We start from the raw sequence: 27,740 nt of genomic DNA, 5'->3' as shown, positions 1-27,740 counted from the left end.
GATGGAAGAGGAATAATAATAAAGAACATGAAAATCAATAATTGACTGCGGAAGAATTCCGCAGTCAATCAATTAAAGGTATTTTTTGTAATTGTAATTGTACAGGCAGTAAATACTCACGAATACCACAAATGACTCCAGACATTCATTAACTGCATCTTTTATTCGACGTTTTCAAATGAGCCTTGGACCCGAAGTGAACAAAACGAAGACACGAGGACACGAGGACCCCCGAAACCCAGTCAGTGACGCTTAAGACAAACAGCTGGACACAAACATCTGGAACTCGCAGTTTTCACACATGATTTTTAATATTTCCTCACACTCTTTTACAAGGAATGCTTCTATAGTAGGAATGCCTTTTTGTGCAATTTCATAGCAATGTGTAATATACGGAAACATCACCTAAAAGTCGCGTTTTTTATCTCTTTTATTTCATTAATCTGTGCGTAAGACTTTAAAATGTTGGTCAGGTTATTTACGAGTGACTCTCTGTGGTCCAGGGGAACCTTTTTTTTGCAAAGTGCACTGGAATTTCCGCTCCTCCGTGATTGGCTGGAAGGCTGCCGTATTTACAGAAAAAGCCGCCTTCTCATTGGCTATTGGAGCTGAAGCTGAAGCTGCGATTGGCCGAGAATGAGGAAGTGTTTTTAAGGGGGGGAGGGTCAGTCGGGGGAAATGATTAAAGTGTAAAGAAAATGGAGCTGAAAATGAGGTGTTTTTTTTTTTTTTTTCCTTCTTATCCAGCGATTTCCGTGGCTGTGGTCACCAGCTTCTGCCCGTTCCAAACCGTCTTGAACTGTTCGGGAACCGGCGTCTCGATCTGCGGGGAGAGCGAAGGGTCAGAGGGTGCGAAGGGTTTAGAGGGTTAGAGGGAGCGAAGGGTTTAGAGGGAGTAGAGGGTTTAGAGGGAGCAGAGGGTTAGAGGGAGCAGAGGGTTTAGAGGGTTAGAGGGAGCAGAGGGTTTAGAGGGTTTAGAGGGAGCAGAGGGTTAGAGGGAGCAGAGGGTTTAGAGGGTTAGAGGGAGCAGAGGGTTAGAGGGAGCAGAGGGTTAGAGGGAGCAGAGGGTTTAGAGGGTTAGAGGGAGCAGAGGGTTAGAGGGAGCAGAGGGTTTAGAGGGTTAGAGGGAGCAGAGGGTTAGAGGGAGCAGAGGGTTTAGAGGGAGCAGAGGGTCAGAGGGAGTAGAGGGTCAGAGGGAGTAGAGGGTTTAGAGGGAGCAGAGGGTTTAGAGGGAGTAGAGGGTTAGAGGGTTTAGAGGGAGCAGAGGGTTTAGAGGGAGTAGAGGGTTAGAGGGAGCAGAGGGTTAGAGGGAGCAGAGGGTTTAGAGGGAGCAGAGGGTCAGAGGGAGTAGAGGGTCAGAGGGAGTAGAGGGTTTAGAGGGAGCAGAGGGTTTAGAGGGAGTAGAGGGTTAGAGGGAGCAGAGGGTTTAGAGCAGACCTGGGCAAAGTACGGCCCGCGGGCCACATCCGGCCCGCGAGATGATTCAGTCCGGCCCATAACTTGTAGGGCATAAATTCATAAGCATGTCAAAAAAAAAAGTAAGTCTCTAGCTCATTCCTGTGCGGAGTTATGATTTTTTTTTTATTATTACCAGAATGCTCACTCCAGCCACTAGGGGGCAGATTAAATAAGAATAAAAGTAAAGAATTCCACAGGTGTCCAGCAAAGGGCACTGGCATAATAAGATATAAGGATATAAACAACACATTGTGTGACTTGCAAGTGGGATATGGACAGTCTGCCCCTGGGCAGCTGTGGCTACAATAGTAGCTTACTACCACGGAGTGCGGAGTGAATGAATATTGACTACAAAGTAGCAGAGACTTGTGACACAGGCTTGTAAAGTGTAAGCCGTTTTTATGAGGCTACAGTCCTGCCAGGCTCATCATTATAGATTTATTGAAAAAAAGTCCTCAATGTATTTTCCCAATCAAAACATTTTTTTTATTTTGGAGCTTTTGTTCATGGACCCCGGCGATACACTCCCGATATATTATACTTATATCCCGATATAAGTTTGTGTTATTGTTGGTGCGGCTCTCCAACTCAATTCAGGCTCCTCATGTGGCCCCTTATGAAAATGAACTGCCCACCCCTGGTTTAGAGGGAGTAGAGGGTTTAGAGGGAGCAGAGGGTTTAGAGGGAGCAGAGGGTTTAGAGGGAGCAGAGGGTTAGAGGGAGCAGAGGGTTAGAGGGAGCAGAGGGTTTAGAGGGAGCAGAGGGTTTAGAGGGAGCAGAGGGTTTAGAGGGAGCAGAGGGTTAGAGGGAGCAGAGGGTTTAGATGGAGCAGAGGGTTTAGAGGGAGCAGAGGGTTTAGAGGGAGCAGAGGGTTAGATGGAGCAGAGGGTTTAGAGGGAGCAGAGGGTTTAGAGGGAGCAGAGGGTTTAGAGGGTTAGAGGGAGCAGAGGGTTAGATGGAGCAGAGGGTTTAGAGGGAGCAGAGGGTTTAGAGGGAGCAGAGGGTTAGATGGAGCAGAGGGTTTAGAGGGAGCAGAGGGTTTAGAGGGAGCAGAGGGTTTAGAGGGAGCAGAGGGTTAGATGGAGCAGAGGGTTTAGAGGGAGCAGAGGGTTTAGAGGGAGTAGAGGGTTTAGAGGGAGCAGAGGGTTTAGAGGGAGCAGAGGGTTAGATGGAGCAGAGGGTTTAGATGGAGCAGAGGGTTTAGAGGGAGCAGAGGGTTTAGAGGGAGCAGAGGGTTAGATGGAGCAGAGGGTTTAGAGGGAGCAGAGGGTTAGATGGAGCAGAGGGTTTAGAGGGAGTAGAGGGTTTAGAGGGAGTAGAGGGTTTAGAGGGAGCGAAGGGGTTAGAGGGAGCAGAGGGGTTAGAGGGAGCAGAGGGTTTAGAGGGAGCAGAGGGTTAGATGGAGCAGAGGGTTTAGAGGGAGCAGAGGGTTAGATGGAGCAGAGGGTTTAGAGGGAGTAGAGGGTTTAGAGGGAGCAGAGGGTTTAGAGGGAGCAGAGGGTTTAGAGGGAGTAGAGGGTTTAGAGGGAGCGAAGGGGTTAGAGGGAGTAGAGGGGTTAGAGGGAGCAGAGGGTTAGATGGAGCAGAGGGTTTAGAGGGAGTAGAGGGTTTAGAGGGAGCAGAGGGTTTAGAGGGAGCAGAGGGTTAGAGGGAGCAGAGGGTTAGATGGAGCAGAGGGTTAGAGGGAGCAGAGGGTTTAGAGGGAGCAGAGGGTTAGAGGGAGCAGAGGGTTTAGAGGGAGCAGAGGGTTTAGAGGGAGCAGAGGGTTTAGAGGGAGCAGAGGGTTAGAGGGAGCAGAGGGTTTAGAGGGAGCAGAGGGTTTAGAGGGAGCAGAGGGTTTAGAGGGAGCAGAGGGGTTAGAGGGAGCAGAGGGTTTAGAGGGAGCAGAGGGTTTAGAGGGAGCAGAGGGTTTAGAGGGAGCAGAGGGTTTAGAGGGAGCAGAGGGTTTAGAGGGAGCAGAGGGGTTAGAGGGAGCAGAGGGTTTAGAGGGAGCAGAGGGTTTAGAGGGAGCAGAGGGTTTAGAGGGAGCAGAGGGTTAGAGGGAGCAGAGGGTTTAGAGGGAGCAGAGGGTTAGAGGGAGCAGAGGGTTAGAGGGAGCAGAGGGTTAGAGGGAGCAGAGGGTTAGAGGGAGCAGAGGGTTAGAGGGAGCAGAGGGTTAGAGGGAGCAGAGGGTTAGAGGGAGCAGAGGGTTAGAGGGAGCAGAGGGTTTAGAGGGAGCAGAGGGTTTAGAGGGAGCAGAGGGTTTAGAGGGAGCAGAGGGTTTAGAGGGAGCAGAGGGTTTAGAGGGAGCAGAGGGTTTAGAGGGAGCAGAGGGTTTAGAGGGAGCAGAGGGTTTAGAGGGAGTAGAGGGTTAGAGGGAGCAGAGGGTTTAGAGGGAGTAGAGGGTTAGAGGGAGCAGAGGGTTTAGAGGGAGCAGAGGGTTTAGAGGGAGTAGAGGGTTTAGAGGGAGTAGAGGGTTAGAGGGAGCAGAGGGTTTAGAGGGAGTAGAGGGTTAGAGGGAGCAGAGGGTTTAGAGGGAGTAGAGGGTTAGAGGGAGCAGAGGGTTTAGAGGGAGCAGAGGGTTTAGAGGGAGCAGAGGGTTTAGAGGGAGCAGAGGGTTTAGAGGGAGCAGAGGGTTTACAGTAGGGATGTCACGGTTACCGGTGTAGCGTTAAACCCAGGTAAAAATGTTGACAATAATAATTACCGTCTTGTTTTTGAAAAAATATTTTACCGCGGTGGATTACGGCGCCCGCGGTTTAGGCAGAGTGAGCCTCATGAGGCGCCGTCTCAGCTGCTGAAGCTGCCGCAGGCGCCTCTGTAGCTACAAACAAAACTTTCTGGAAGCTGGAATCATGTCCGACACGACAGCGCAGGATCAGCCTCAGAGACCGAGCCTGAAGTCTGGACATGTTTTGTGTATTTTAAGAAGCTGAAGGACAGTTGATGGAGACAGTTTTCCTGTTTGTGGAACGTGCAGGAAAAAGTGTCTCTAAAGGCATGGATCCATTAGGCTAAAGCAGTGTTTTTCAACCACTGTGCCGTGAGATATTGTCTGGTGAGCCTTGGAAAATTATCCAATTTCACCTAGTTGTTTTTTGAAAACAAATTCATTGTTAATGTATCGTTTTCGAGTGTCTGTGCTTCTAGAGTAGAGTAACCATGTAATAAATACTCCATATCAGGTCGCTAATTTCTTTGAAACAAGAGAATTAGTGACGCATGGATGCGACAGGTGGCGGTGACTGTGGCATTGTGGGTAGTGAGACTATACGGTGTTCCTATTCAAGACACTTTGATGTGAACGACTGAATATAGGCTACAGGGTTACATTTTTTAATATTTTCTGCTGGTGGTGCCTCGGATTTTTTCAATGAAAAAAATGAATTTGTGTCACATTTTTGTTGATTTTTTGCCACATTTTTGTTGAACTTTTGTCGCATTTTTGTTGAATTTGTGTCACATTTTAGTTGAGTTTGTGTCACATTTTAGTTGAATTTGTGTCGCATTTTTGTTGAATTTTTGTCGCATTTTAGTTGAATTTGTGTCACATTTTTGTTGAATTTTTGTCGCATTTTAGTTGAATTTGTGTCACATTTTAGTTGAATTTTTGTCGCATTTTTGTTGAATTTTTGTCGCATTTTAGTTGAATTTTTGTCACATTTTGTTGAATTTTTGTCACATTTTTGTTGAATTTTTGTCGCATTTTAGTTGAATTTTTGTCACATTTTGTTGAATTTTTGTCACATTTTTGTTGAATTTTTGTCGCATTTTTGTTGAATTTTTGTCACATTTTTGTTGAATTTTTGTCACATTTTTGTTGAATTTTTGTCACATTTTGTTGAATTTTTGTCACATTTTTGTTGAATTTTTGCCACATTTTTGTTGAATTTTTGCCACATTTTTGTTGAATTTTAATCTTGTTCAAAAATATTCTTCGTTTCTAGCGCTATAAATGGTACACGAAATACCCTCACACACATCGTTATCGTTCCTTTACTTTGATGTGAAAAGTTGCACTTTTGATAAGGCTTTGTCTGTATTTTTTTTTAAATGTAATAAGCTACTGTTAAACTTTTTAAAACTATTTCAGTTAGTGCAGGACTATCAACACACATTAAATAAAATACCGCGGTACCGAAAACCGTGATAATTTTGGTCACAATAACCGTGAGGTAAAATTTTCATACCGTGACAGCCCTAGTTTAGAGGGAGCAGAGGGTTTAGAGGGAGCAGAGGGTTTAGAGGGTTAGAGGGTTTAGAGGGAGCAGAGGGTTTAGAGGGAGCAGAGGGTTTAGAGGGAGCAGAGGGTTAGAGGGTTAGAGGGTTTAGAGGTTTTAGAGGGAGCAGAGGAAGTGGGGGGTTTAGACAGAGCGGAGGGTCAGCAGCACTCACGAAATCGCCGTCGTCTTTGGGCACCAGGATGTTCATCTCGGAGCTCTTGGCGCTGACGATTTCGCAGCTCATCGACTCTTTGCTCAGGTAAACGTGGCACCCGTCTGTCTTGTTGATGGAGATGGTCGGGACTTTGCCCAGCACCTGAAACAGGAAGTTATTTATGACAGAACACATGGAAGTGGGTCGAAACTCCCGTGGTTGTGGATCCCGGTTCCTCACCTGAACTTTGACGTCTTTGGAGTTGATGATCTCCACGATTCCGACGACGTTGTCAAACACCAAACCCATCTTCTTGCAGTTGTCTGAAACACGGGGAGAAGAGAGCGGTTAAGGCCTCGCCCCGGGGCCGAGCGGCGGGTTCCTCGTGCCGTTACTGACCGACGGTAATGGAGTTGATCTTGCCCTTCACCGTCAGCGTGCTCTGGTTGCACTTGAAAGCATAAACCACCTGCCTCAGCTCCGTGTCGCTGATCACCAGGTCCGTGGCGTTCTGCTGGTTCTCCTGCAGCGGCAAAACACAAACGCTTCAATCCCAACGGCCACAAACAGAGGAATATACGAACACCTGGGCCGCACACACACTACTGCATTAAAGCTAGCAAAGTCCATGTAAATTTAACGGTGCTTCTTCATTGAATATGCTTTAACCTGATGACTCCCACCTGAACGGATCCCATTTTCTCCAGTTTGGCTTTACCCTAATCAAAAAGCTTCTTGGGAAAAGAGCACCAAAACAGCCACAAAAAATAAGAAAACAAGGATGTAAACACAACAAAAAAAGTGTCAAAAGCTCAACCAAAAAGTGACAGAATTTTTGTCACATTTTTGTTGAATTTTTGTTGAATTTTTGTTGAATTTTTGTTGAATTTTTGTTGAATTTTTGTCGCATTTTTGTTGAATTTTTGTCGCATTTTTGTTGAATTTTTGTCGCATTTTTGTTGAAAATTTGTCACATTTTAGTTGAACTTTTGTCGCATTTTTGTTGAATTTTTGTCGCATTTTTGTTGAATTTTTGTCACTTTTTTGTTGATTTTTTGCCACATTTTTGTTGATTTTTTGTCGCATTTTTGTTGAATTTTTGTCACTTTTTTGTTGAATTTTTGTCACATTTTGTTGAATTTTTGTCACATTTTGTTGAATTTTTGTCGCATTTTTGTTGATTTTTTGCCACATTTTGTTGAATTTTTGTCACATTTTTGTTGAATTTTTGTCACATTTTTGTTGAATTTTTGTTGAATTTTTGTCACATTTTTGTTGAATTTTTGTCACATTTTTGTTGAATTTTTGTCACATTTTAGTTGAATTTTTGTCACATTTTAGTTGAATTTTTGTCACATTTTGTTGAATTTTTGTCACATTTTAGTTGAATTTTTGTCACATTTTAGTTGAATTTTTGTCACATTTTTGTTGATTTTTTGTCACATTTTTGTTGATTTTTTGTCACATTTTTGTTGATTTTTTGTCACATTTTTGTAGAATTTTTGTCACATTTTGTTGAATTTTTGTCACATTTTTGTAGAATTTTTGTCACATTTTGTTGAATTTTTGTCACATTTTTGTAGAATTTTTCTCACATTTTGTTGAATTTTTGTCACATTTTAGTTGAATTTTTGTCGCATTTTAGTTGAATTTTTGTCGCATTTTAGTTGAATTTTTGTCACATTTTAGTTGAATTTTTGTCACATTTTTGTTGAATTTTTGTCACATTTTTGTTGATTTTTTGTCACATTTTTGTTGATTTTGTGTCACATTTTTGTTGATTTTGTGTCACATTTTTGTTGATTTTTTGTCACATTTTTGTTGATTTTTTGTCACATTTTTGTTGATTTTTTGTCACATTTTTGTTGATTTTTTGTCACATTTTTGTTGATTTTTTGTCACATTTTTGTTGAATTTTTGTCACATTTTTGTTGAATTTTGTCACATTTTTGTTGAATTTTTGTCACATTTTTGTTGAATTTTTGTCACATTTTTGTTGAATTTTTGTCACATTTTAGTTGAATTTTTGTCGCATTTTAGTTGAATTTTTGTCACATTTTTGTGGATTTTTTGTCACATTTTTGTTGAATTTTTGTTACATTTTTGTTGAATTTTTGTCACATTTTTGCTGAATTTTTGTCACTTTTTTGTTGAATTTTTGTCACTTTTTTGTTGAATTTTTGTCACATTTTTGTTGAATTTTTGTCACATTTTTGTTGATTTTTTGTCACATTTTTGTTGAATTTTTGTCACATTTTAGTTGAATTTTTGTCACATTTTAGTTGAATTTTTGTCATATTTTAGTTGAATTTTTGTCGCATTTTAGTTGAATTTTTGTCACATTTTTGTGGATTTTTTGTCACATTTTCGTTGAATTTTTGTCACATTTTTGTTGAATTTTTGTTACATTTTTGTTGAATTTTTGTCACATTTTTGCTGAATTTTTGTCACTTTTTTGTTGAATTTTTGTCACTTTTTTGTTGAATTTTTGTCACATTTTTGTTGAATTTTTGTCACTTTTTTGTTGAATTTTTGTCACATTTTTGTTGCGTTTACATCCTTGCTTTCTTTTTTGTGGCTATTTGTGTTTTTTCCCAAGAAGCTTTTTGATTAGGGTAAAGCCAAACTGGAGAAAATGGGATCCGTTCAGGTGGGAGTTAAGAGGTTAAAGGGTTAAGAGGTTCATTAAAGCTGCAGTACCTCCATTCTTCCGTTGAAAGTTGAGGTAGTCGAGTAAAACAAACTAAACTCGTTTCTAGCTCTCTCAGACCCTTGAGTTCATCAGAAGCTCGTCTCAGTCGGAGTTCATAGCGAGACCGAGTTAAGAAGTGATCCTTTTTTTTTGTTTTTCCAGATTTCTCACCACTTTCCACTTCTTTCCGTCGAGCTCCAGGATGGGGGGCAGCGTCTTCGCGGGGGCAGCTGCGGCCGCCGGTTTGGGGGCCGCGGAGAAGGGCTTGGGCCCCGTGCGGACGGGACCCCCCGCCCCCCTCAGACCCGGGTTCTTATGGGTCTTCTGGTCGTCGTCCACGTGTTTCAGGCCTGAGGAGAAAAAAACATCACAGATTAAAAACAGCAGAGGCTCCGAGAGGCCGGTGCATCATCCTGTGGGTGATGTTCCTAAAGCGGGGGCTCATTTTAACCCCTTAACTCCCACCTGAACCGAGCACATTTTCTCCAGTTTGGCTTTACCCCAATCCAAAAGCTTCTGGAAAAAAGCTGTGAAAATAGCAACAAAACTGAGACGAAAACAATGATGGAAATGTGACAAAAAAAGTGACGAAAAATGGATGAAAAAGTGGCAAAAATATGACAAAAATGTGAGAAAAAAATTGACAAAAATGTAGCAAGAAAATGATAAAAATTTGATTAAAAAATTGACCAAAACATTACAAAAAAATGTGACAAAAATGTGACAAAATGTTATTTTTTTTTGTGTCACATTTTTGTATTTTTTTGTCCAATTTTTATCACATTTTTGTAATTTTTTCGTCACTTCTTGTAACATTTGTCATATTTTCATCAAAAATGTGATAAAAAAATGACGAAAAAATGAGAAAAATGTGACAAAAAATGACCAAAATGTAGCAGGAAAACGACAAAAATTTGATTAAAAAAATTGACTTTTTTTCTTTTTAAAATGACAAAAAAATGACAAAAATGTAATAAAAAAATGACCAAAAAATGACAAAAAATGTGACGAAAAATGACAAAAATGTGATAAAAAATGTAACCGAAAAATAAAAAAAATTGACAAAAAATTACAATAAAATGACAAAAAAATGTGATAAAAAAAATTATGAAAATATGACAAAAATGTGACAAAAAATTACAAAAATGTAGCAGGAAAATGACAAAACATTTAAAAAAAAGTGACAAAAAAAGACAAAAATTTGATAAAAATTTGACCAAAAAAAAAGACAAAAAAAGTGACAACAATGAGTTGAACACCCAACAAAAAAATGATGGAAAAAAATTCTGATGACGTGAGGAAAAAGATCCTCTCGGTTCAGGCGGGAGTTAAAGGAATAGGCCACCGTTTTTACATACTGAGATATGTTCTTACCTCACTTTAGCCAAGTTAATATATCCCCGTCTGGTCTTTGTCCGTGCGCTCTGCCAGGCAAACGGAGCACATACGCAGCCTCTCCCACATGTCACATAGCTCCGAAAAAGCTCACGATAGAAGCTACCAAGCTCTTCCACGTGTTCCCTATTTAAATAAAGTTACGTGAAGTGTTTTCATGCGAAGTATATTTACACAGAAATGTAACGTGTCGATTTTATAAGCAAATAAAAAGGGGGACTATATTGTGAGGCGTAATGATACGAGGAGCAAAACGTCCGCGCAGTAACTCCTAAAGACTTCCCCGCTCACTTCCGTCAATAACCTTTAGGAGTTACTGCGCGGACGTTTTGCTCCTCGTATCATTACGCCTCACAATATAGTCCCCCTTTTTATTTGCTTATAAAATCGACACGTTACATTTCTGTGTAAATATACTTCGCATGAAAACACTTTACGTAACTTTATTTAAATAGGGAACACGTGGAAGAGCTTGGTAGCTTCTATCGTGAGCTTTTTTGGAGCTATATGACATGTGGGAGAGGCTGCGTATGTGCTCCGTTTGCCTGGCAGAGCGCACGGACAAAGACCAGACGGGGATATATTAACTTGGCTAAAGTGAGGTAAGAGCATATCTCAGTATATAAAAACGGTGGCCTATTCCTTTAAGAGGCTTTCGGCTCATTCATTTATTTAGGCTTTACTATCACCAGAGGACGGAGGAGTTTGCAGAATTACACTAAGAGGTAAAATCAGTGGAATTTTTACCTTCTAAATGACATTACTGGAGTCATACTGACCGATAGTACATATTGTAAAACCCCCATATATCAGTCGACCTCTGCTTAATGACCTGAGGGCCGCATTCAGCCCCCGGGCCGTGCGTAAAGGAAACCTGAGGATCACCTTTAGTGATGTCGGCGCCCTTGTTGATGGAGGCGAACAGGGCGTTGCGAGTGTCCCCGGCACCGTCCCCGCATCCTCCAGAGCCCATGTCCAGACCGGGGGGAGGGGGTCCGGGCGGAGGGGGAGGAGGGGCCCCCCCACAGGGAGGCGGAGGAGGCGCAGCGGTCGAGGAGGCCGAGGCTACGGGACCCTGAGGGAGACGGAGAGACGGGAGTTTAACTCACAAGAGCCTTAGAAACAGGTGGAACAAGAGAAACGGCTTTTTAATCATAAAGTGGGAGGGGTCAGAGGTCAGATTTTAGACCGTTTCTCTCTCAACATCTTAGGATTAATGTTAAGTAAAAAAATTAGACCCAACCATTCCACTAAACTTTCTATGAATGTGCTTTGATCCAGCACTTTGAGACATTTAAAGTCTCAGGGACCCTTTGTAGGTGTTTTGGATTAATTTAAAGGGATATTTCAGGATTTTTGACATAGGGCCTCATTTCCTCGTTATCCAGAGTGTTGCTGATTTCTGGAGAAAGTTTTGTAATTCATGCAGTTCTTATGTTTGAAGAGTTTCGTGGCGCTAGGCTAGTGCAAGGCTAGTGCATGTCTATGGTATCAGCTAGCCTGCATTAAAAACAGTGTGACCCGCTCCACAGAGCACCTGAGGCAAATCACTTATAACACCAGACTAACCATATAAATGTCTGTGTCCATAAAATCATGTTTGGAATATAACTGACCTGCATCACATGAATCATCGCATTTTGAGGGACTATTTTCTAGCAGATCACTCCGCCGCTGCGTAGGTTATACCAGTGTTTTTAAACCTTTGTTGAGCCAAGGCACATTTTTTTCACTGAAATAATCACGAGGCACCACCAGCAGAAAATATTCTCGTCTTGGCTCGGAACACCGTACAGTCTCGCTCGCCACAAGGCCTCAATGCATCACTAATTCTCTTGTCTCAAAGAAATTAACAACCTGATATGGGGCTGCTCGATTATTGAAAAAATAATAATCACGATTATTTTTGTCATAATTGAAATCACGATTATTCAAACGATTATTTGTTGCCTTTAAAAAAAAACATCAAAAAAGTGACAAAAATCCAGCAAAAAGACAAAAATCCATCAAAAAAAGACAAAAATCCAGCAAAAAAGTGACAAAAATCCCAAAATTAAAAATTTGAAAAAAAAAAAAAACATAAAAAAAAAATTGAAAAAAAAAAAAAATTGAAAAAAAAAAAATGATAATTGATTTTTTGCGATTATGCCAATTTTGTAATCGTTTACTGTTGTAATCGAAATCGTAATCGAATTTCGATTAATTGCACAGCCCTAACCTGATATGGAAGAGGATAATATGGTCACTCTGCCGATCACTAGACCGCACAGACACTCAAAAACGGTACATTATTCGTGGATAATAATGCATTTGTTAAAAAAAAACAACAACTAGGTGAGATTGGATAATTTCCCAAGGGACACCAGACAATATCTCACGGCACAGTGGTTGAAAAACACTGGGTTACACAACCACGAAGCTGATGCTGCTCAAATATAAGGTATTTTAACCCCTTAACTCCCACCTGAACCGAGCACATTTTCTCCAGTTTGGCTTTACCCCAATCCAAAAGCTTCTGGAAAAAAGCTGTGAAAATAGCAACAAAACTGAGACGAAAACAATGATGGAAATGTGACAAAAAAGTGACGAAAAATGTATGAAAAATGTGACAAAAAAAAGACAAAAAAAAGACCAAAAAAAATGACAAAAATGTGACAAAATATGACGAAAAAATACAAAAATGTGATAAAAATGTGATAAAAATGTGATAAAATGTGACAAAAAACAAAACAAAAAATTGACCAAAAAAAAGGAAAAAACAAGACAAAAATTTGACAAAATATGACGAAAAAATGTATAAAAATTTACGAAAAAAATTACAAAAAATGTATAAAATGTGACAAAAAAATGACAAAAAAATTGACCAAAAAAAAGGAAAAAACAAGACAAAAATTTGACAAATTACAAAAATGTGATTAAAATTTGACAAAAAAAGAAAAAAGAAAAAAAAGTTGCAAAAAAATGACAAAAAAGTTACAAAAATGAGTTTAATCGAGCCAACAAAAAAATTATGGGAAAAAAATCTGATGACGTGAGGAAAAAGATCCTCTCGGTTCAGGCGGGAGTTAAGAGGTTAAATGCAAAATGGGTAAAATTACTCCATCTACACAGACATTTATATGGTTCGTCTGGTGTTATAAGTGATTTGCCTCAGGTGCTCTGTGGAGCGGGTCACACTGTTTTTAATGCAGGCTAGCTGATACCATAGACATGCACTAGCTTAGCACTAGCCTAGCGCCACGAAACTCTTCAAACATAAGAACTGCATGAATTACAAAAGAAAATATCTCCAGAAATCAGCAACACTCTGGATAACGAGTAAACGAGGCCCTATGTCAAACATCCTGAAACATCCCTTTAAGTTAAACCTATCAGCTGATGAAAGGAGACGCTGGAGACATCTGGACTCACGGTTTTGCTCCAGGTCAGGCCCGTGGTGTGATGGGCCTTGATGTACGTCTGCAGCTCGGTCCAGATGGAGTTGTAGGCCTTCACCCACTCCACGTGTGTCTTATCCCTGAGGCGGAGGCACAGCGGTTAGGTTTACAGCACACACACAGCCACTTTAATGGGAAACTGGCGTCTTACTTCTCCTTGTAGTCTTTGAGCACGCGGTTGGTGTAGAACACGCCGGCGTCCATCATCTCCTTCACGTACGGCCCGGGCTTTGGAGCCTGAGGAAGACACGTCCAAACTTTAGCAACACATGTGAAGCTTTGAGCAGAAACAGAGTCAATGACGGTTCAGGTTCCAGGGTTTGTTTTGTGTCTGTGGCCCCAGTACCCAGGACGCCATCGATAAAATCATCTGAAACCACAAAGGGACTGATGTTTAAGCTTTGGTGAACATGTTTCTATTGACAAGAGGCTGTAACTGTCGCTGTGCATTTAGACTTTCACTTCGCTGTTTCGCTGATTCTTGTGTTCGTTCGGGAGTTCTGGGTAAAATCGACTGAAAAAAAGATCCGGCTCTTTTCACAATTGAGATCGGGTTCAAATCGTTCACCTTAAAAAAGCCGCTCAGTTCTTTTGTTCAACATCTAATTCATTCCTGCCTGATTCATTGAGCTTTGAACCCAGAAAACAAGGTCCTTTGTCCTTCAGCGTCTCTCCTTAAAGGAACAGGCCACCGTTTTTACATACTGAGATATGTTCTTACCTGAGCTTTGACGAGTTCTTTAGGACCTGTCTGATCTTCCCCCGTGCTTTCAGTCACGTAAACACAGCGCAGACGGCGTTAGCATTTAGCCTCTCCCTCTCTCCTCTATAGCTCCAAAACAGGTCAAGATAGAAGCTACCAAGCTCTTCCACGTTTTCCCGATTTAAATATGGTTACGTGAAGTGTTCCACTACAAAGTATAATTACACAAAATTAAACAATGTGGATTTTCTAAGCGGATAAAAGGGGGAACTATATTGTAAGGCGTAATAATACCAGGAGTAATTTGGCATCCGCACAGTAAAGTGAAGATATTACTGCGCGGATTTCGAACTACTCCTGGTATTATTACGCCTTACAATATAGTTCCCCCTTTTATCCGCTCTATCTTGACCTGTTTTGGAGCTATAGAGGAGAGAGGGAGAGGCTAAATGCTAACTCCGTCTGCGCTGTGTTTACGTGACTGAAGGCACGGGGGAAGATCAGACAGGTCCTAAAGAACTCGTCAAAGCTCAGGTAAGAACATATCTCAGTATGTAAAAACAGTGGCCTTTTATTCCTTTAAGTCCAGGCTGAAAGGACACCTTTTTACTGCAGCCTATGGAGATGTAATTGTAACTAATGATTTGTTTTCTTGATTTTTATTGTGTTTTTACTATGCTTGGTGATACTGTGAGGCGCATTGAGTTGTCATGTACATGAAATGTGCCATACAAATAAACTTGCCGACTGGAGGAGACTGACTTTCTTTTTTAACCATGTCACAAGAAATTCACAAAAATGTGACAAAATAAATGACCAAAATGTGACCAAAAATGACAAAAATGTGATAAAAAAGAGAAAAAAAAATGTCAAAAAGTAGTAGTAGCAGTAATCTTCACTTTACTGTGCGGACGCCGAACTGCTCCTGGTATTATTACGCCTTACAATATAGTTCCCCCTTTTATCCGCCTAGAAAATCCACATTGTTTAATTTTGTGTAATTATACTTTGTAGTGTAACACTTCACGTAACCATATTTAAATAGGGAAAACGTGGAAGAGCTTGGTAGCTTCTATCTTGACCTGTTTTGGAGCTATAGTGGAGAGAGGGAGAGGCTAAATGCTAACGCCGTCTGTGCTGTGTTTACGTGACAAAAAGATGACTTTTTCCCACATTGTTGCCGCATTTTTTATCGCAAAAACTGACAAAAATGTGATGAAAATTTAGATGAAAAAGTGAGAGAAAAAAGGAACAAAAATATGACAAAAAATGACAAAAAAAACGATAAAAAAGTGACAGAAAAAGTGACAAAACCTGATGAAAAAATGTGATGAAAATGTTGATGGAAAAGTGATAAAAAAGGAACAAAAATGTGACAAAAAAGTGATAAAAAAAGATGACTTTTTCCCACATTGTAGCCGCGTTTTTGTCACTTTTTCGTCGCAAAAAATGACAAAAGTGAAGATTACAGCGCGGATTTCGAACTCCTCCTGGAATTATTACGCCTCACAATATAGTTCCCCCTTTTATCCGCTTAGAAAATCCACATTGTTTAATTTTGTGTAATTATACTTTGTAGTGGAACACTTCACGTAACCATATTTAAATAGGGAAAACGTGGAAGAGCTTGGTAGCTTCTATCTTGACCTGTTTTGGAGCTATAGAGGAGAGAGGGAGAGGCTAAATGCTAACGCCGTCTGCGCTGTGTTTACGTGACTGAAGGCACGGGGGAAGATCAGACAGGTCCTAAAGAACTCGTCAAAGCTCAGGTAAGAACATATCTCAGTGTGTAAAAACGGTGGCCTGTTCCTTTAAGTCTTTAGTGGCTGGTCTCCACACTGAGGAGGACTTCATTTAGATGTTTAAGTCTTTAGTGGCTGGTCTCCACACTCACTATGGCGATCCAGCCGAGGCAGGGCACGCTCTCGCTGACCGCCGACAGGTGGGTGAAGAGCGGAGAGCTGCGGTTCTTCTCACGGAAACCCTGAACCTGAGCCACGGCGTGGGAGACGTTCTGGATGATGCTCCCGAGCGCCGCCTGGAGGAACAAGCAGACGTTTACAGATGTGCTCCATAAAGAACAGGTGTTAGACGTGTGACTCACCTCGGAGGGTTTCTGGTGTGTGGAGGCGAGCACGAGCACCTGCCGGACGCTGGAGAAGCCCGTCTTCATCAGGTCGGCCTGAGGAGCCACCGCAGAGTTAAAAACACAGACTTTATCACAGCGTTACCGTCACACGCCTGGAACATACGTGTTTCTGGACGTCTCCTCCGATCTTCTGACTCAGGGACAGATACTGGGCCACGGCTCCGCCCACCAGGCTGTCGTACGCCTCCACGAACGGCGCCACCGCTGCCGAAACAAGACACGCTGTAGGTCACATGACACCTTCACCTGATACCTTCACATGAGACCTTCACCAAATCAAAGTCTTAGCTTTCAAATGAGGTGGCAGAAGCAAGTCCGATTTCATGCTTTTTAATGCAGAAAGAAAATGCACATATTTCATTTTGTGAGATTTGCAAACATTTCATCAAACAGAGAAAAGAGAATTGGACAAAACGGGAACTGACATGTTTTAAATCATAGTCTGGTATTTGTGATGAGCTTATATCGTCAAAATGGCTTTTCAAATAAAGATGTGCCAGTTTGAATCCAATTTAACCTCTTAACTCCCGCCTGAACCGAGAGCATTTTCTCCAGTTCAGCTTTACCCAAGTCCTGTAGGCCAGTGTAACACCTCATTTGAAAGCTAAGATCTACAAAACTAAATTAATCTTTTTCCTCACGTCATCAGATTTTTTTCTTCATTTTTTGGGGGGTTTTCAACTAATTTTTGTAACTTTGTCACTTTTTGTCACATGTTAATCATTTTTTCCTCCTTTTTTTTGTCATTTTTTGTAAAGTTTTTTTGTGACGTTATTGCCACTTTTTCATAATTGTTTCGTCAATTTTTTGTACATTTTTCGTCATTTTTTGTCACTGTCGTTTTTTTGTCCTTTTTTGTCTGTTTTTTTTGGTCAATTTTTAGTCACATGTTCATCATTTTTTCATCAGTTTTTTGTCATTTTTTGTCACTTTGTCAATTTTCTGTGACATTTTTGTCATTTTTTCAGAAACTTTTGTACATTTTTCGGCATTTTTTGTCACTTTCATTTTTTTGGTCCTTTTTTATCCGTTTTTTAGAAAATTTTTAGTCACATGTTTATCATTTTTTGTAAAAAAAAAAACAAATCTTTGTCCTTTTGACAATTTTTTGTGACATTTTTGCCACTTTTTCATATTTTTTTCGTGATTTTTTTGTAAATTTTTCATCATTTTTTGTCAAATTTTGGTCAATTTTTTGTCTGTTTTTTGTCACATCTTTATCATTGTTTTCGTCTCAGTTTTGTCGCTATTTTCACAGCTTTTTTCCAGAAGCTTTTGGATTGGGGTAAAGCCAAACTGGAGAAAATGTGCTCGGTTCAGGTGGGAGTTAAGGGGTTAATGCTTTTTAATTATATATTTGTGTATATTTCTCCCGTCTTTAGCCGCTGCCGTCTCCCACAAAGGAAATGCCCATATTTGGACTACAGCGTATGTCGTGCTACACGTGGATACCAAACATGTCAGTATGGGTGATTAAATACAGACCAGGGAGACTCAGACATGATGAAGTTATTACTTGGTTATTATTGTTCCTGTGTGTTTGTGGCGCTCACCTCCGCCCCCGACGCCAGCTCCGCCTCCTCCTCCGCCTCCTCCGGACACAGACATGGACTCCAGACGCCCGACCGCCGCCTCCAGCCGAGCGACCAAACCCGACAACTCTGCCATGACTGTGGAGAAACACGGGGTCAGTGCGACGCAGAGGGACGACTTTAATTAAACCACAGGGGACACGAGAAACAATTAAAACAACTCACAAACACTCAATCGGAAACTTCACTCTGCAGATGAACGTATGTTACAGTCGAGAATATCAAAATCAATGTTGTTTATCCAGAGCAGTTATTCTTAAAGAGGGGGTGTTCTGCTTTTTTCAATCACATAGCACCAGTCTATATCACACTACAATGATGACAAACCTTCTGTTGGTCTGTAAATGCAGTAAATTAGAATAACTGCCTTGTATAAAATGTCTCTCTCAAAATGGCTGTAGTGAATGTCTTGAAATAGGCCTCTGTCTCTTTAAGAACCTCTGAGCCTTTCCGACACGCCCCCTCCACACACTGAGGAGCAGTGGTTGGTTACTCGGCTGGTGACGAAAGCTCGGAGGCGTCTCCAGGAGGTGGGGGCGTTCCTAGGAGGACTCAGGCAAACCTATCCCTAAAATGGCCGCCATCAGAGTTTTTACAGATTACTCAGAAATACGTGAATGTGCCAAGGCAACACTTCAGGCATGTTTTTAACAACTTAACTCTCACCTGAGCCGAGCACATTTTCTCCAGTTTGGCTTTACCCCAATCCAAAAAAAAAAAGGCAAAAAATGACAAAAAAGACAAAAAATTGACAGACAAAAAAAGGCAAAAAATGACACAAAAATGACAAAAAAGGCAAAAAATGACAAAGACAAAAAAATGACCAAAAAAAAAAAATGTGACCAAAAAAATGTGACAAAAAAAATATTAAAAAAGCCAAAAAAAAGACCAAAAAAAGACCAAAAAAAGACAAAAAAAGACAAAAAAAAGACCAAAAAAAGACAAAAAAAGACAAAAAAAAGACAAAAAAATTGACAAAAAAAAGCCAAAAAATGACAGACAAAAAAAGGACCAAAAAAATTACTAAAAATGTGACCAAACAAATGTGACAAAAAAAATATTAAAAAAATGACAAAAAAAGACAAAAAAAATTACAAAAAATAGACAAAAGACAAAAAAATGACCAAAAAAAGGGACCAAACAAATGTGACCAAAAAATGTGACAAAAAATATATAAAAAATGACAAAAAAAGACAAAAAAATGACAAAAAAATTTACAAAAAAATTACAAAAAATGTGACAAAAAAAAGACAAAAAAGTTACAAAAATGAGTTGAATACCCCCCCCCCCCCCCAAAAAAAGATGGAAAAAAATCTGGAAAAGCTTCTGGAAAAAAGGTGTGAAAATAGCAACAAAACTGAGACGAAAACAAGGATGAAAATGTGAAAAAAGTGAGAAAAAATGTACAAAAAAATAACAAAAAAGGGAGAAAAATTTGACAAAAAAGTGACAAAAAAGTGACAAAAAAGTGACGAAAATTTGACAAAAGTGAGACGACTGCCCAACAAAAAAAGTGATGAAAAAAAATCTGATGATGTGAGGAAAACAATCTATTTAGTTTTGTAGGTCTTAGCTTTCAAATGAGGCGTTACACTGGCCTACAGGACTTGGGTAAAACTGGAGAAAATGCTCTCGGTTCAGGCGGGAGTTAAGAGGTTAATGAGGGAATGACATAATAACATGATGTAAAGCTTGAAAAAGTCGATTTTGCATAACACCACCCCTTTAAATCGTCCCCCATATATTCATTTCAGTATAATCTCCTTTACCACAGTAGGACCTTTAACAGGATCAGTTTAACGGAGTCACTTTGAGCTCAGACGGAGATTACGTTACGACCGGGCGCTCCTCGGCTTCAAAAACACTTCGTTAATACAATACAGACAAAGGAGAGCGAGCTTTGGTTAAGAGGAGGGATGGGAAACCAGTTTGAAGGGAAATGTTAGGCAGGAGCTTCTCTGCAATGCCAAAACATGGGGGAAAAATAGGGGGAATTGTATAAAAGAAAAAAAAAGTCATATGGTTTAAACACAAGCACGTTTAAAGCTCTTGTTTATTGTGCATGTTTTAGGTTTGATGAAAGAGACTGAAGGAGAATCCAGGAACTTGAACAGGGACGAGGCCGGACTAAGTGTTACCCAACAGTAACAGAAGTTCTCCAAATACCTTCAGTGCGAGTCCGGACCCGTCACTGAGGAACATTCTTCCTGTCGTTACACAAACCTGACGTCCTAAAGGGTTCACTCACATTTACTTTTGGCACAGACTGAGACAAAATGAAAAAAATAAAAAAATAAATCTGTGACATAAAGTAGGTAAAACTCGTAGATTAGGTAGATTTGTGGATGACAAAACTGTTAAATTACAGATATAACTCGTCCACAAGATAAACATGTTTGTGTGAATTTAAAATAAAGTTTATCTAAAATGTTCAGTTTATTATGAATATACAGCAAAAACATTTACACATTCATTCATGGAATAATGCATATTCATAAACGGGACACCCTTGAAGCAACATGTCAAGAAACAAGAAGCCCAGAAAGCCCTTCTTATATAATAAGGAACAAAACGATCAAGCTCCGCCCCCTCCTCCTGATTGGACCTGACAGGCTGGTTCACAGGAAAAGCTCGTCTCATTGGTTCGACACGGGAGGAGACTACACTATATATTACAAAAACGATCACTTTAATGTACAAAATGTTATTTTTCCATGGAATACTTTAATGTTTTATTTTTGACACCTAAATTGCATTAAACACGTTAGAACTACATTTCCCATGAGGCACCAATGCTGCTGCGGACGCGAGAACATCAACATCAGACGGGGAAGGAGATGCGGCGCTTCTGCAGACGACTTATCAACTTTATTCAACAGAGAAACTAAACTAAAAGCATCGACTGAGAGAGGAGCTTCTGAAACAGGTGGAGACGTCAGAACACGAGGGAGCTGTTCAGCTAAACATGAGCTGGAAAAGTTACAGCAGCAGCAGGACAAATATTTACCTTTAGGACTTTGCAAAGTGAACACATTGTATTATTATTAAAAGCGTCACAACAGTAAAGTGAGGAGCCTTTTCTCTCAGAGCTACATTATCAGGTCAATGAATTTAATCTTTATTAAGGACACATGTGCGACACATGATCCAGAGTTACATTAAAAATAAAGAATATGGAAATGTATTAAAATACTGCAAATAATTACAGCAACATTGACAGTAAAAAACATAAGCCCATCAGTTCAAGGCCAGAGGTCAGAGGTCAGTGACTCCACATTATTTCCATGAGCTGAATCTGAGCTGATCTCAGACACTCCAGAGTCTGGAAAAGTGTCCGAGTCGACACATTCATGGATGTATTTATTATCTGACTGACCGGGTCACTGAAAATGAACACAGAACAAAACAAGTTTGAAGCTGATGCTTTTTGCTGGTGCTCATGATCAGCTCCAGTCCCTGGTCGGGCTTTTCTGCACTAACTTAAACTGACATTTGTTGTACATTTTGCATTTCTTTAACAGGCTCACGGACAGAAACTGGACCTCTAGAAGCTTAAGCATGTGCAGATAGGTAATGCACAGTCTATTTTAAGTTATATTATAGCAAACAATAAAACGTTTCTTAATCATAATTGACTTAATACAAAAGGCTTCGTCTGTTGCCCCCGACCAACACTGGGTTTGCATTTTTGGCCCCCGGTCCAAATGAGTTCGAGACCCCTGCTTTAGAGTCAGTTTTGTTGGTATGAAAAGGTCTACAATGATATAGTTAAGTTGTTTTCCTGCTTTTTTATTGATCGAGTTAAGTTATTGGGGCAAAGATTGTACGGCTACAACTCAAGCCTTTGCACCTTTTACACTTTCACTTCTTCTGTTTCCTCAAACCAAACCCTTTTATCCAAATGAGTTCGTTCTTGTCTTTTGTCTTCACATGCAAATCCCCACTGCAGGTTTTTGCATGGAGTTGCCGACAAAGCCACAAAAAGGAAACGAGTTTAAACTTCTGGCCACAACATTTATAGGTTCCCTGGAGAAATCCTTAATAAAACTTTTCTTCCACCACAAAACATCCTCCTGTCCCAAAAGCATTTCTAAAAATACCAAACAACTAAAGCAACACTTTGACCCACGAGTCCCAGAGTGACTTCCTGGTTTGAGCTGCAGTGACTCAGAGTGAAGGGAGTGGTCCGTGGATGAGGCGAAGGGAGAAAAACTAGCCTCCGGGGAATAACTCTGGCTGAGCGACGAGTGTGGCTGAGTGACGAGTGTGGGGGGAGAAACTTTCTGCTCAAAAGGAAAAACAACTTAAGTACAGGACGGTAGTTTTGAGGAATAAAAGTTGGAGCTTTGTGTTGGTCGTCCGGAGTCATAACTGGGGCTGGGGAATAAAAACCTCTTAAAGGAATAGGCCACCGTTTTTACATACTGAGATATGCTCTTACCTCACTTTAGCCGAGGCGTAATGATACGAGGAGTAAAACGTCCGCGCAGTAACTCCTAAAGGTTATTGACGGAAGTGAGCGGGGGAAGTCTTTAGGAGTTACTGCGCGGACGTTTTACTCCTCGTATCATTACGCCTCACAATATAGTCCCCCTTTTTATTTGCTTATAAAATCGACATGCTACATTTCTGTGTAAATATACTTCGCATGAAAACACTTCACGTAACTTTATTGAAATAGGAAACACGTGGAAGAGCTTGGTAGCTTCTATCGTGAGCTTTTTTGGAGCTATGTGACATGTGGGAGAGGCTGCGTATGTGCTCCGTTTGTATGACAGAGCGCACGGACAAAGACCAGACGGGGATATATTAACACGTCTAAAGTGAGGTAAGAGCATATCTCAGTATGTAAAAACGGTGGCCTATTCCTTTAACTCCCGCCTGAACCGAGAGGTTCTTTTTCCTCACGTCATCAGATTTTTTTTCCAGCATTTTTTGTTGGGTATTCAACTCATTTTTGTAATTTTGTGTCATTTCATTGTCAATTTTTTTTTTATCACATTTTTGTAATTTTTTTGTCACATTTTTGACATTTTTGTCAATTTAAAAAAAAAAAAATTAATCAAATTTTTATCAAATTTCTGTCAATTTTTTGGTCATTTTTTGTCCATTTTTTATCACATTTGTTATTTTTTTGTCACATTTCTGTCATTTTTTGTCACATTTTTGCAATTTTTTTGGCATCCGCACAGTAAAGTGAAGATTACTGCGCAGTAATCTTCACTTTACTGTGCGGATGCCAAACTACTCCTGGTATTATTACGCCTTACAATATAGTTCCCGCTTTTATCCGCTTAGAAAATCCACATTGTTTAATTTTGTGTAATTATACTTTGTAGTGTAACACTTCACGTAACCATATTTAAATAGGGAAAACGTGGAAGAGCCTGGTAGCTTCTATCTTGACCTGTTTTGGAGCTATAGAGGAGAGAGGGAGAGGCTAAATGCTAACGCCGTCTGCGCTGTGTTTACGTGACTGAAGGCACGGGGGAAGATCAGACAGGTCCTAAAGAACTCGTCAAAGCTCAGGTAAGAACATATCTCAGTGTGTAAAAACGGTGGCCTGTTCCTTTAAAGTTAATTTGCAGCTGAAACAATAATACTTGTGTTTTTGACAGACTTACGCGGTAAAAAATAGTCGAGCAATGTCGTTTTCCTTCCAGAAATTTAAATTCAAAGCAAAAAATTGTGGGAAAAGTGACTAAACTGGACACAAATCACATGTAGGGCAGAAAACCAACAAACTTAAAACACATTCCTACAGCGTAAATGACAAACTTTAGTCTAAAATGACAAAAGGCCAAACAAATAAGAGATTAAAAGGGTGAATAAACCTCGTCATAATTCGGACTTGGGCCTGAAATAACGAGAAACGCTGCTGCCCGTTCACAAAGCCCGGACAGTGGAGAGTTCGGCCGTGGCTTTCATGGACATCAGCCGCCGCCAGTCAAGAACAATGCGGCTATAGAGTCTGAAACGCCAGAACTAATGCGTCACATAGAAAAATGTACCACGCATAGCTGGCTTTTACCATCATGCACCACTGCAACCACTGAAGATGGACGTGTGCGTGCGTATTAACAATTATTAGAAACAACTCCAGTGTTTTTAAATGAGACGTCATTCGCCTCCGTTTTGTTTGTAAATTCACTCATTAAACCCCTTAACTCCCACCTGGACCGAGCACATTTTCTCCAGTTTGCCTTTACCCCAATCCAAAAGCTTCTGGAAAAAAGGTGTGAAAATAGTGACAGAACTGAGACGAAAACAATGATGGAAATGTGACAAAAAAGTGAGAAAACATTGGCAAAAAAGTGACGAAAAATTGATGAAAAAGTGGGGAAAATGTCACAAAAATGTCACAAGAAATTGACAAAAATATGACAAAAATGTGACAAAAATGTGACAAAGGGAATGACAAAAAATTTATAAAAAACGGACGAAAAAATGACAAAAATGTGACAAAAAAATGACAAAAAATGACCAAAAAAATGACAAAAAATGTATAAAAAATGACAAAAAATGACACAAATATGTGACAAAAGAAATGAAAAAAATGTATAAAAAACTGACCAAAAAATGACAAAATTATGACAAAAATGTGACAAAAAATAACAAAAATGACAAAAATATGACAAAAATGTGACAAAAAATGACAAAAAATGTATAAAAAAATGACGAAAAAATGACAAAAATGTGACAAAATGCTGCAAAAAATGACAAAAATGTGATAAGAAATTTGACAAAAAATAACTAAAATGACCAAAAAAATGACAAAAAGTTACAAAAATGAGTTGAAAAAATGATGGAAAAAAATCTGATGACGTGAGGAAAAAGATCCTCTCGGTTCAGGCGGGACTTAAGAGGTTAAAATTTCACTAGGATGTAATGATTATTTGCCTTCTAATCCAAGTTTGTGCCAGTTCCCAATCTTTAAGGAAATGCGTTTGGCAAGTTGTGACGTCACTGCTCTACTTCCTGGTCCGCAGATGTGCGAGAAACTACAAAAATCTCTTTAATACAATATCAATATTTCTGAAACTCAACAGAAAGTTACTGAACATACTTATTTATCAGGCCCATTAGCCAAAAATGCTGAACCTACTGCTATAAAACTAATATTTACCAAAATCAATACATCCGGGGGTTAGCGTAGATAAATGCTAACGCTACGCTAACCCCCGGAAGTAGTGACTTTAGTAAATATTACTTTTTTAGCAGTAGGTGCGGCATTTTTGGCTAAAGAGTCTCAGAAATAAGTAGGTTCAGTAACTCTGCACTGAGTTCCAGAAATATTGATTGTTGTTTTTTAAATGTTTATTTTTATTTTTTTCCACAAATTTGCCGGTCTGCTAGCATCTGGAAGCGGAAGTCGTGACGTCACACTTAATAAACTAGGGTTTTGACAGTGATCCAGTTCAGGGAATAGTGTTTTGTCGCATTATCTTACATTAAAAGAGTGATTCAGTGATGCATTTCACTAAAGCAGTGATTGTGGCTAAAGGTCAATTCATTTTATTGCCCATTTAATCGGTTTATGTGCAGATAAGGTGGGAATTTTCCTCCACAGAGCAGAAAACACGGAAGTAGGTTAGGCCTGGCGTCTGCTGTGCCTCGGGCAAATGTCAGGACACAATAACCCGCATGAACAGCACACGCTTTTCCGCACTTTTCTCATCATTTTACGAATAAGGTTTGATCTAATCTTCCACTGCTGCCTCTATATCGGCCCAGTCGACCTTAAGCTCCGGCGGATCAAGTTCAAGGGGCAGAGGCTAATGCGATAACCCGGCTGGCAGGCGCTTCCTTCGGCCGCTGATGCTAGCCGTTAGCCCGGGCTGCACCAGCCGGGGTGTATCTCCAACATTCGCACCCCCGACGAAAACCGGCTACACTTTGACAGATTCCACATCTCTCGTGATTAATAAAGCCGCAAACACGTTTCTTTTGTGAACCTATGCCTCAAACAAGCGGGTAAAACAATTCCCGCCTCGTAAAAAGTCCCCGTATCTCGTAAGAAACAACATTAGTGACGAGGACGCCACGGGGAGCAAAGTGTGTCAGACCACCTTCGCGACAATACAGGCTAAACAGACCTCCTAGTCTAATTCCGCCACCCATTTAATTGTTTACGCAGCAAGTCTAGCCTCTCCTGAGTCTATCATCTCCTCCCTGACGTTCGGTGTCTTCTTGTTTGGGCATTTCCTGGATCTTTTTTTTCTGCCTGTCACACACACACACACCCCTCCCTGACAGTGTTAGCAAACGCTGCACAAGTCTGCAGGAGAAAAAAAGACACATTTTAACAATCCCTCCACGCTCGCGTCAATAACCACGCACAGCAACGAAGCGTACTGATTAAAACCGCCCTGAAACGTGTCGCCAAGGCTGCAGCATCATCTTTAAATCGACACGCTGGGTTTTATTGCACGATGTCTGGTTGGAGTACCGTGGGTCGCTCCGCTTTACGCGCGTCACTTGCTCCCAAAAAAAACAACGAAATCCGCGCTTCTTACCTGCGAAACCGACCCGGGCAGTGATTGAGTCCTTCGTAAAGCTGCGGGGAGTGTGCAGGCTCGCCGTGAAAGCAGCAGCACTGGCTCGCTTCTTCCTGGATGAGTTTTTTTTTTTTTTTTACCCAGCTGACACCGCGCCGCGCCGGTTTCCGCCCTTCTGCCTCAGCGCGACCGATTCCTTCGCCATATAAGGGCCGTGCGCGGCGGAGGGAGCGGAAAAAAGTAGAAACTACACACTTTTCCAGCTCGTTTACGCTTCCCCTTTTTGGTTTATCTTAACGCTGCAAACCACGGACGTGACATAATGACATTTGGGTTTGCGCCTCAGGGCTGGGGGAACAGGCCCGTGCGTGTTTGTACGATTAAAGCCACACTGCGGAACATCCCGGGTCTTTACTGCTGCCTCAACAACTTGCAGGAGTGAAAACAGAAAAGCAAGAGGGTGACGAACGTGAGCCAGATGAGGATGGTGATGTGTATTCAAAAGCAAGGAGGCAACAGCTGGAGGAGTGCCAAAGCTAAAGACATTTGTAGAAGTAGTTTTTTCTTACAAATAATGATACATGAACAAATAAAAAAAGAAGTCAAGTAAAGGGGCCCGATGCAACTTTTTATGCAAAACAAAAGTTGTTCCTCACGTCCAGCATTTTTTTGTTGGGTATTCCAGTGTTTTTCAACCACTGTGCCGTGAGATGATAGGTGTGTTTGAGATGAGCCAGACGGACGCAGTTTTGACAGCCGACTGCAGACGCACGGTGCATGCCGGTTAGATTTCTGTCCGACTTGCTCCAGACGGGCTCTGATGTCACGGGCACGTGGGGCACGGAAAGATCGTGAGACCCCAACGAGAGCAGCCGACTTGATCAGCCGCTGCATCTCTCCAGAGGCAACTGCAGCGGCTCCACAGCCCCGTGCATGACGGGAAAACGCCCACCTGTCCGCGGCTCACGCTCAGGTGATTGGATACGAGTCTGCTGTGATCACAAACGTGCTCCTCGCCCCCTCCCCTCTCCTCTTTAGATCTGAACAAATAAACTATGAGTGAAACTATTCAAGTTATGCATCGCCCCCTAAAATAGAGCTCATGTCTGATGCTCTTACAGAACAAACTAATTATTTAAAAGGACGTATTTTATCTCACAAACTTGAACAAACAAACAAATGGGAAAGTTTTCTCTGATGAAGAATGATGTCTCTGGAGTAAAGGAAACAGAGCAGGAGGTGAATGACTTTTTATTTAGGATAAACTTTAAATGAACGCGATATCTGAACGAGACTCTGCGTGATCTGAGGCCTCTCTCGTTGTTCTCTGCATGTGGAGGGTCGGATTGAATTCAGACTTTTTTTCTCCGCCCCCGTTGCGCCGGCTACTCTCGCCGATCATCCAGGCGAGCCGCAGCGGCATCTTAAACACACCTATTGTCTGCTGTCCCTTGGGAAAT

The 27,740-nt window shown here is 40.9% G+C and overlaps 2 protein-coding genes across 2 annotated transcripts in view; both read right to left on the bottom strand.

Moving 5' to 3' along the window:
- The window catches only part of psmb2 (proteasome 20S subunit beta 2), a 221,323-nt gene that overhangs the window by 17,443 nt on the left and 176,140 nt on the right, over positions 1 to 27,740 (bottom strand). The gene's annotated exons all lie outside the window — the stretch shown is intronic.
- On the bottom strand, positions 351 to 26,460 carry cap1 (CAP, adenylate cyclase-associated protein 1 (yeast)). The gene is made up of 13 exons (XM_079570974.1): positions 26,299 to 26,460; positions 17,744 to 17,860; positions 16,294 to 16,394; positions 16,146 to 16,223; positions 15,936 to 16,079; positions 13,490 to 13,575; positions 13,313 to 13,418; positions 10,787 to 10,976; positions 8,678 to 8,856; positions 6,214 to 6,337; positions 6,055 to 6,137; positions 5,833 to 5,976; positions 351 to 823 (listed from the first exon to the last, which is right to left on the bottom strand). The coding sequence occupies exons 2-13, from the start codon at positions 17,856 to 17,858 to the stop codon at positions 740 to 742; spliced, it is 1,434 nt and encodes a 477-aa protein (XP_079427100.1). The 5' UTR covers positions 17,859 to 17,860; positions 26,299 to 26,460; the 3' UTR covers positions 351 to 739.

This window comes from Gobius niger, assembly GCF_951799975.1.
Source record: "Gobius niger genome assembly, chromosome: 14".
Lineage (NCBI taxonomy): Eukaryota > Metazoa > Chordata > Actinopteri > Gobiiformes > Gobiidae > Gobius > Gobius niger.
Note: the sequence above shows the minus strand (reverse complement) of the source record. Positions and strands in the feature narration are given on the sequence as shown.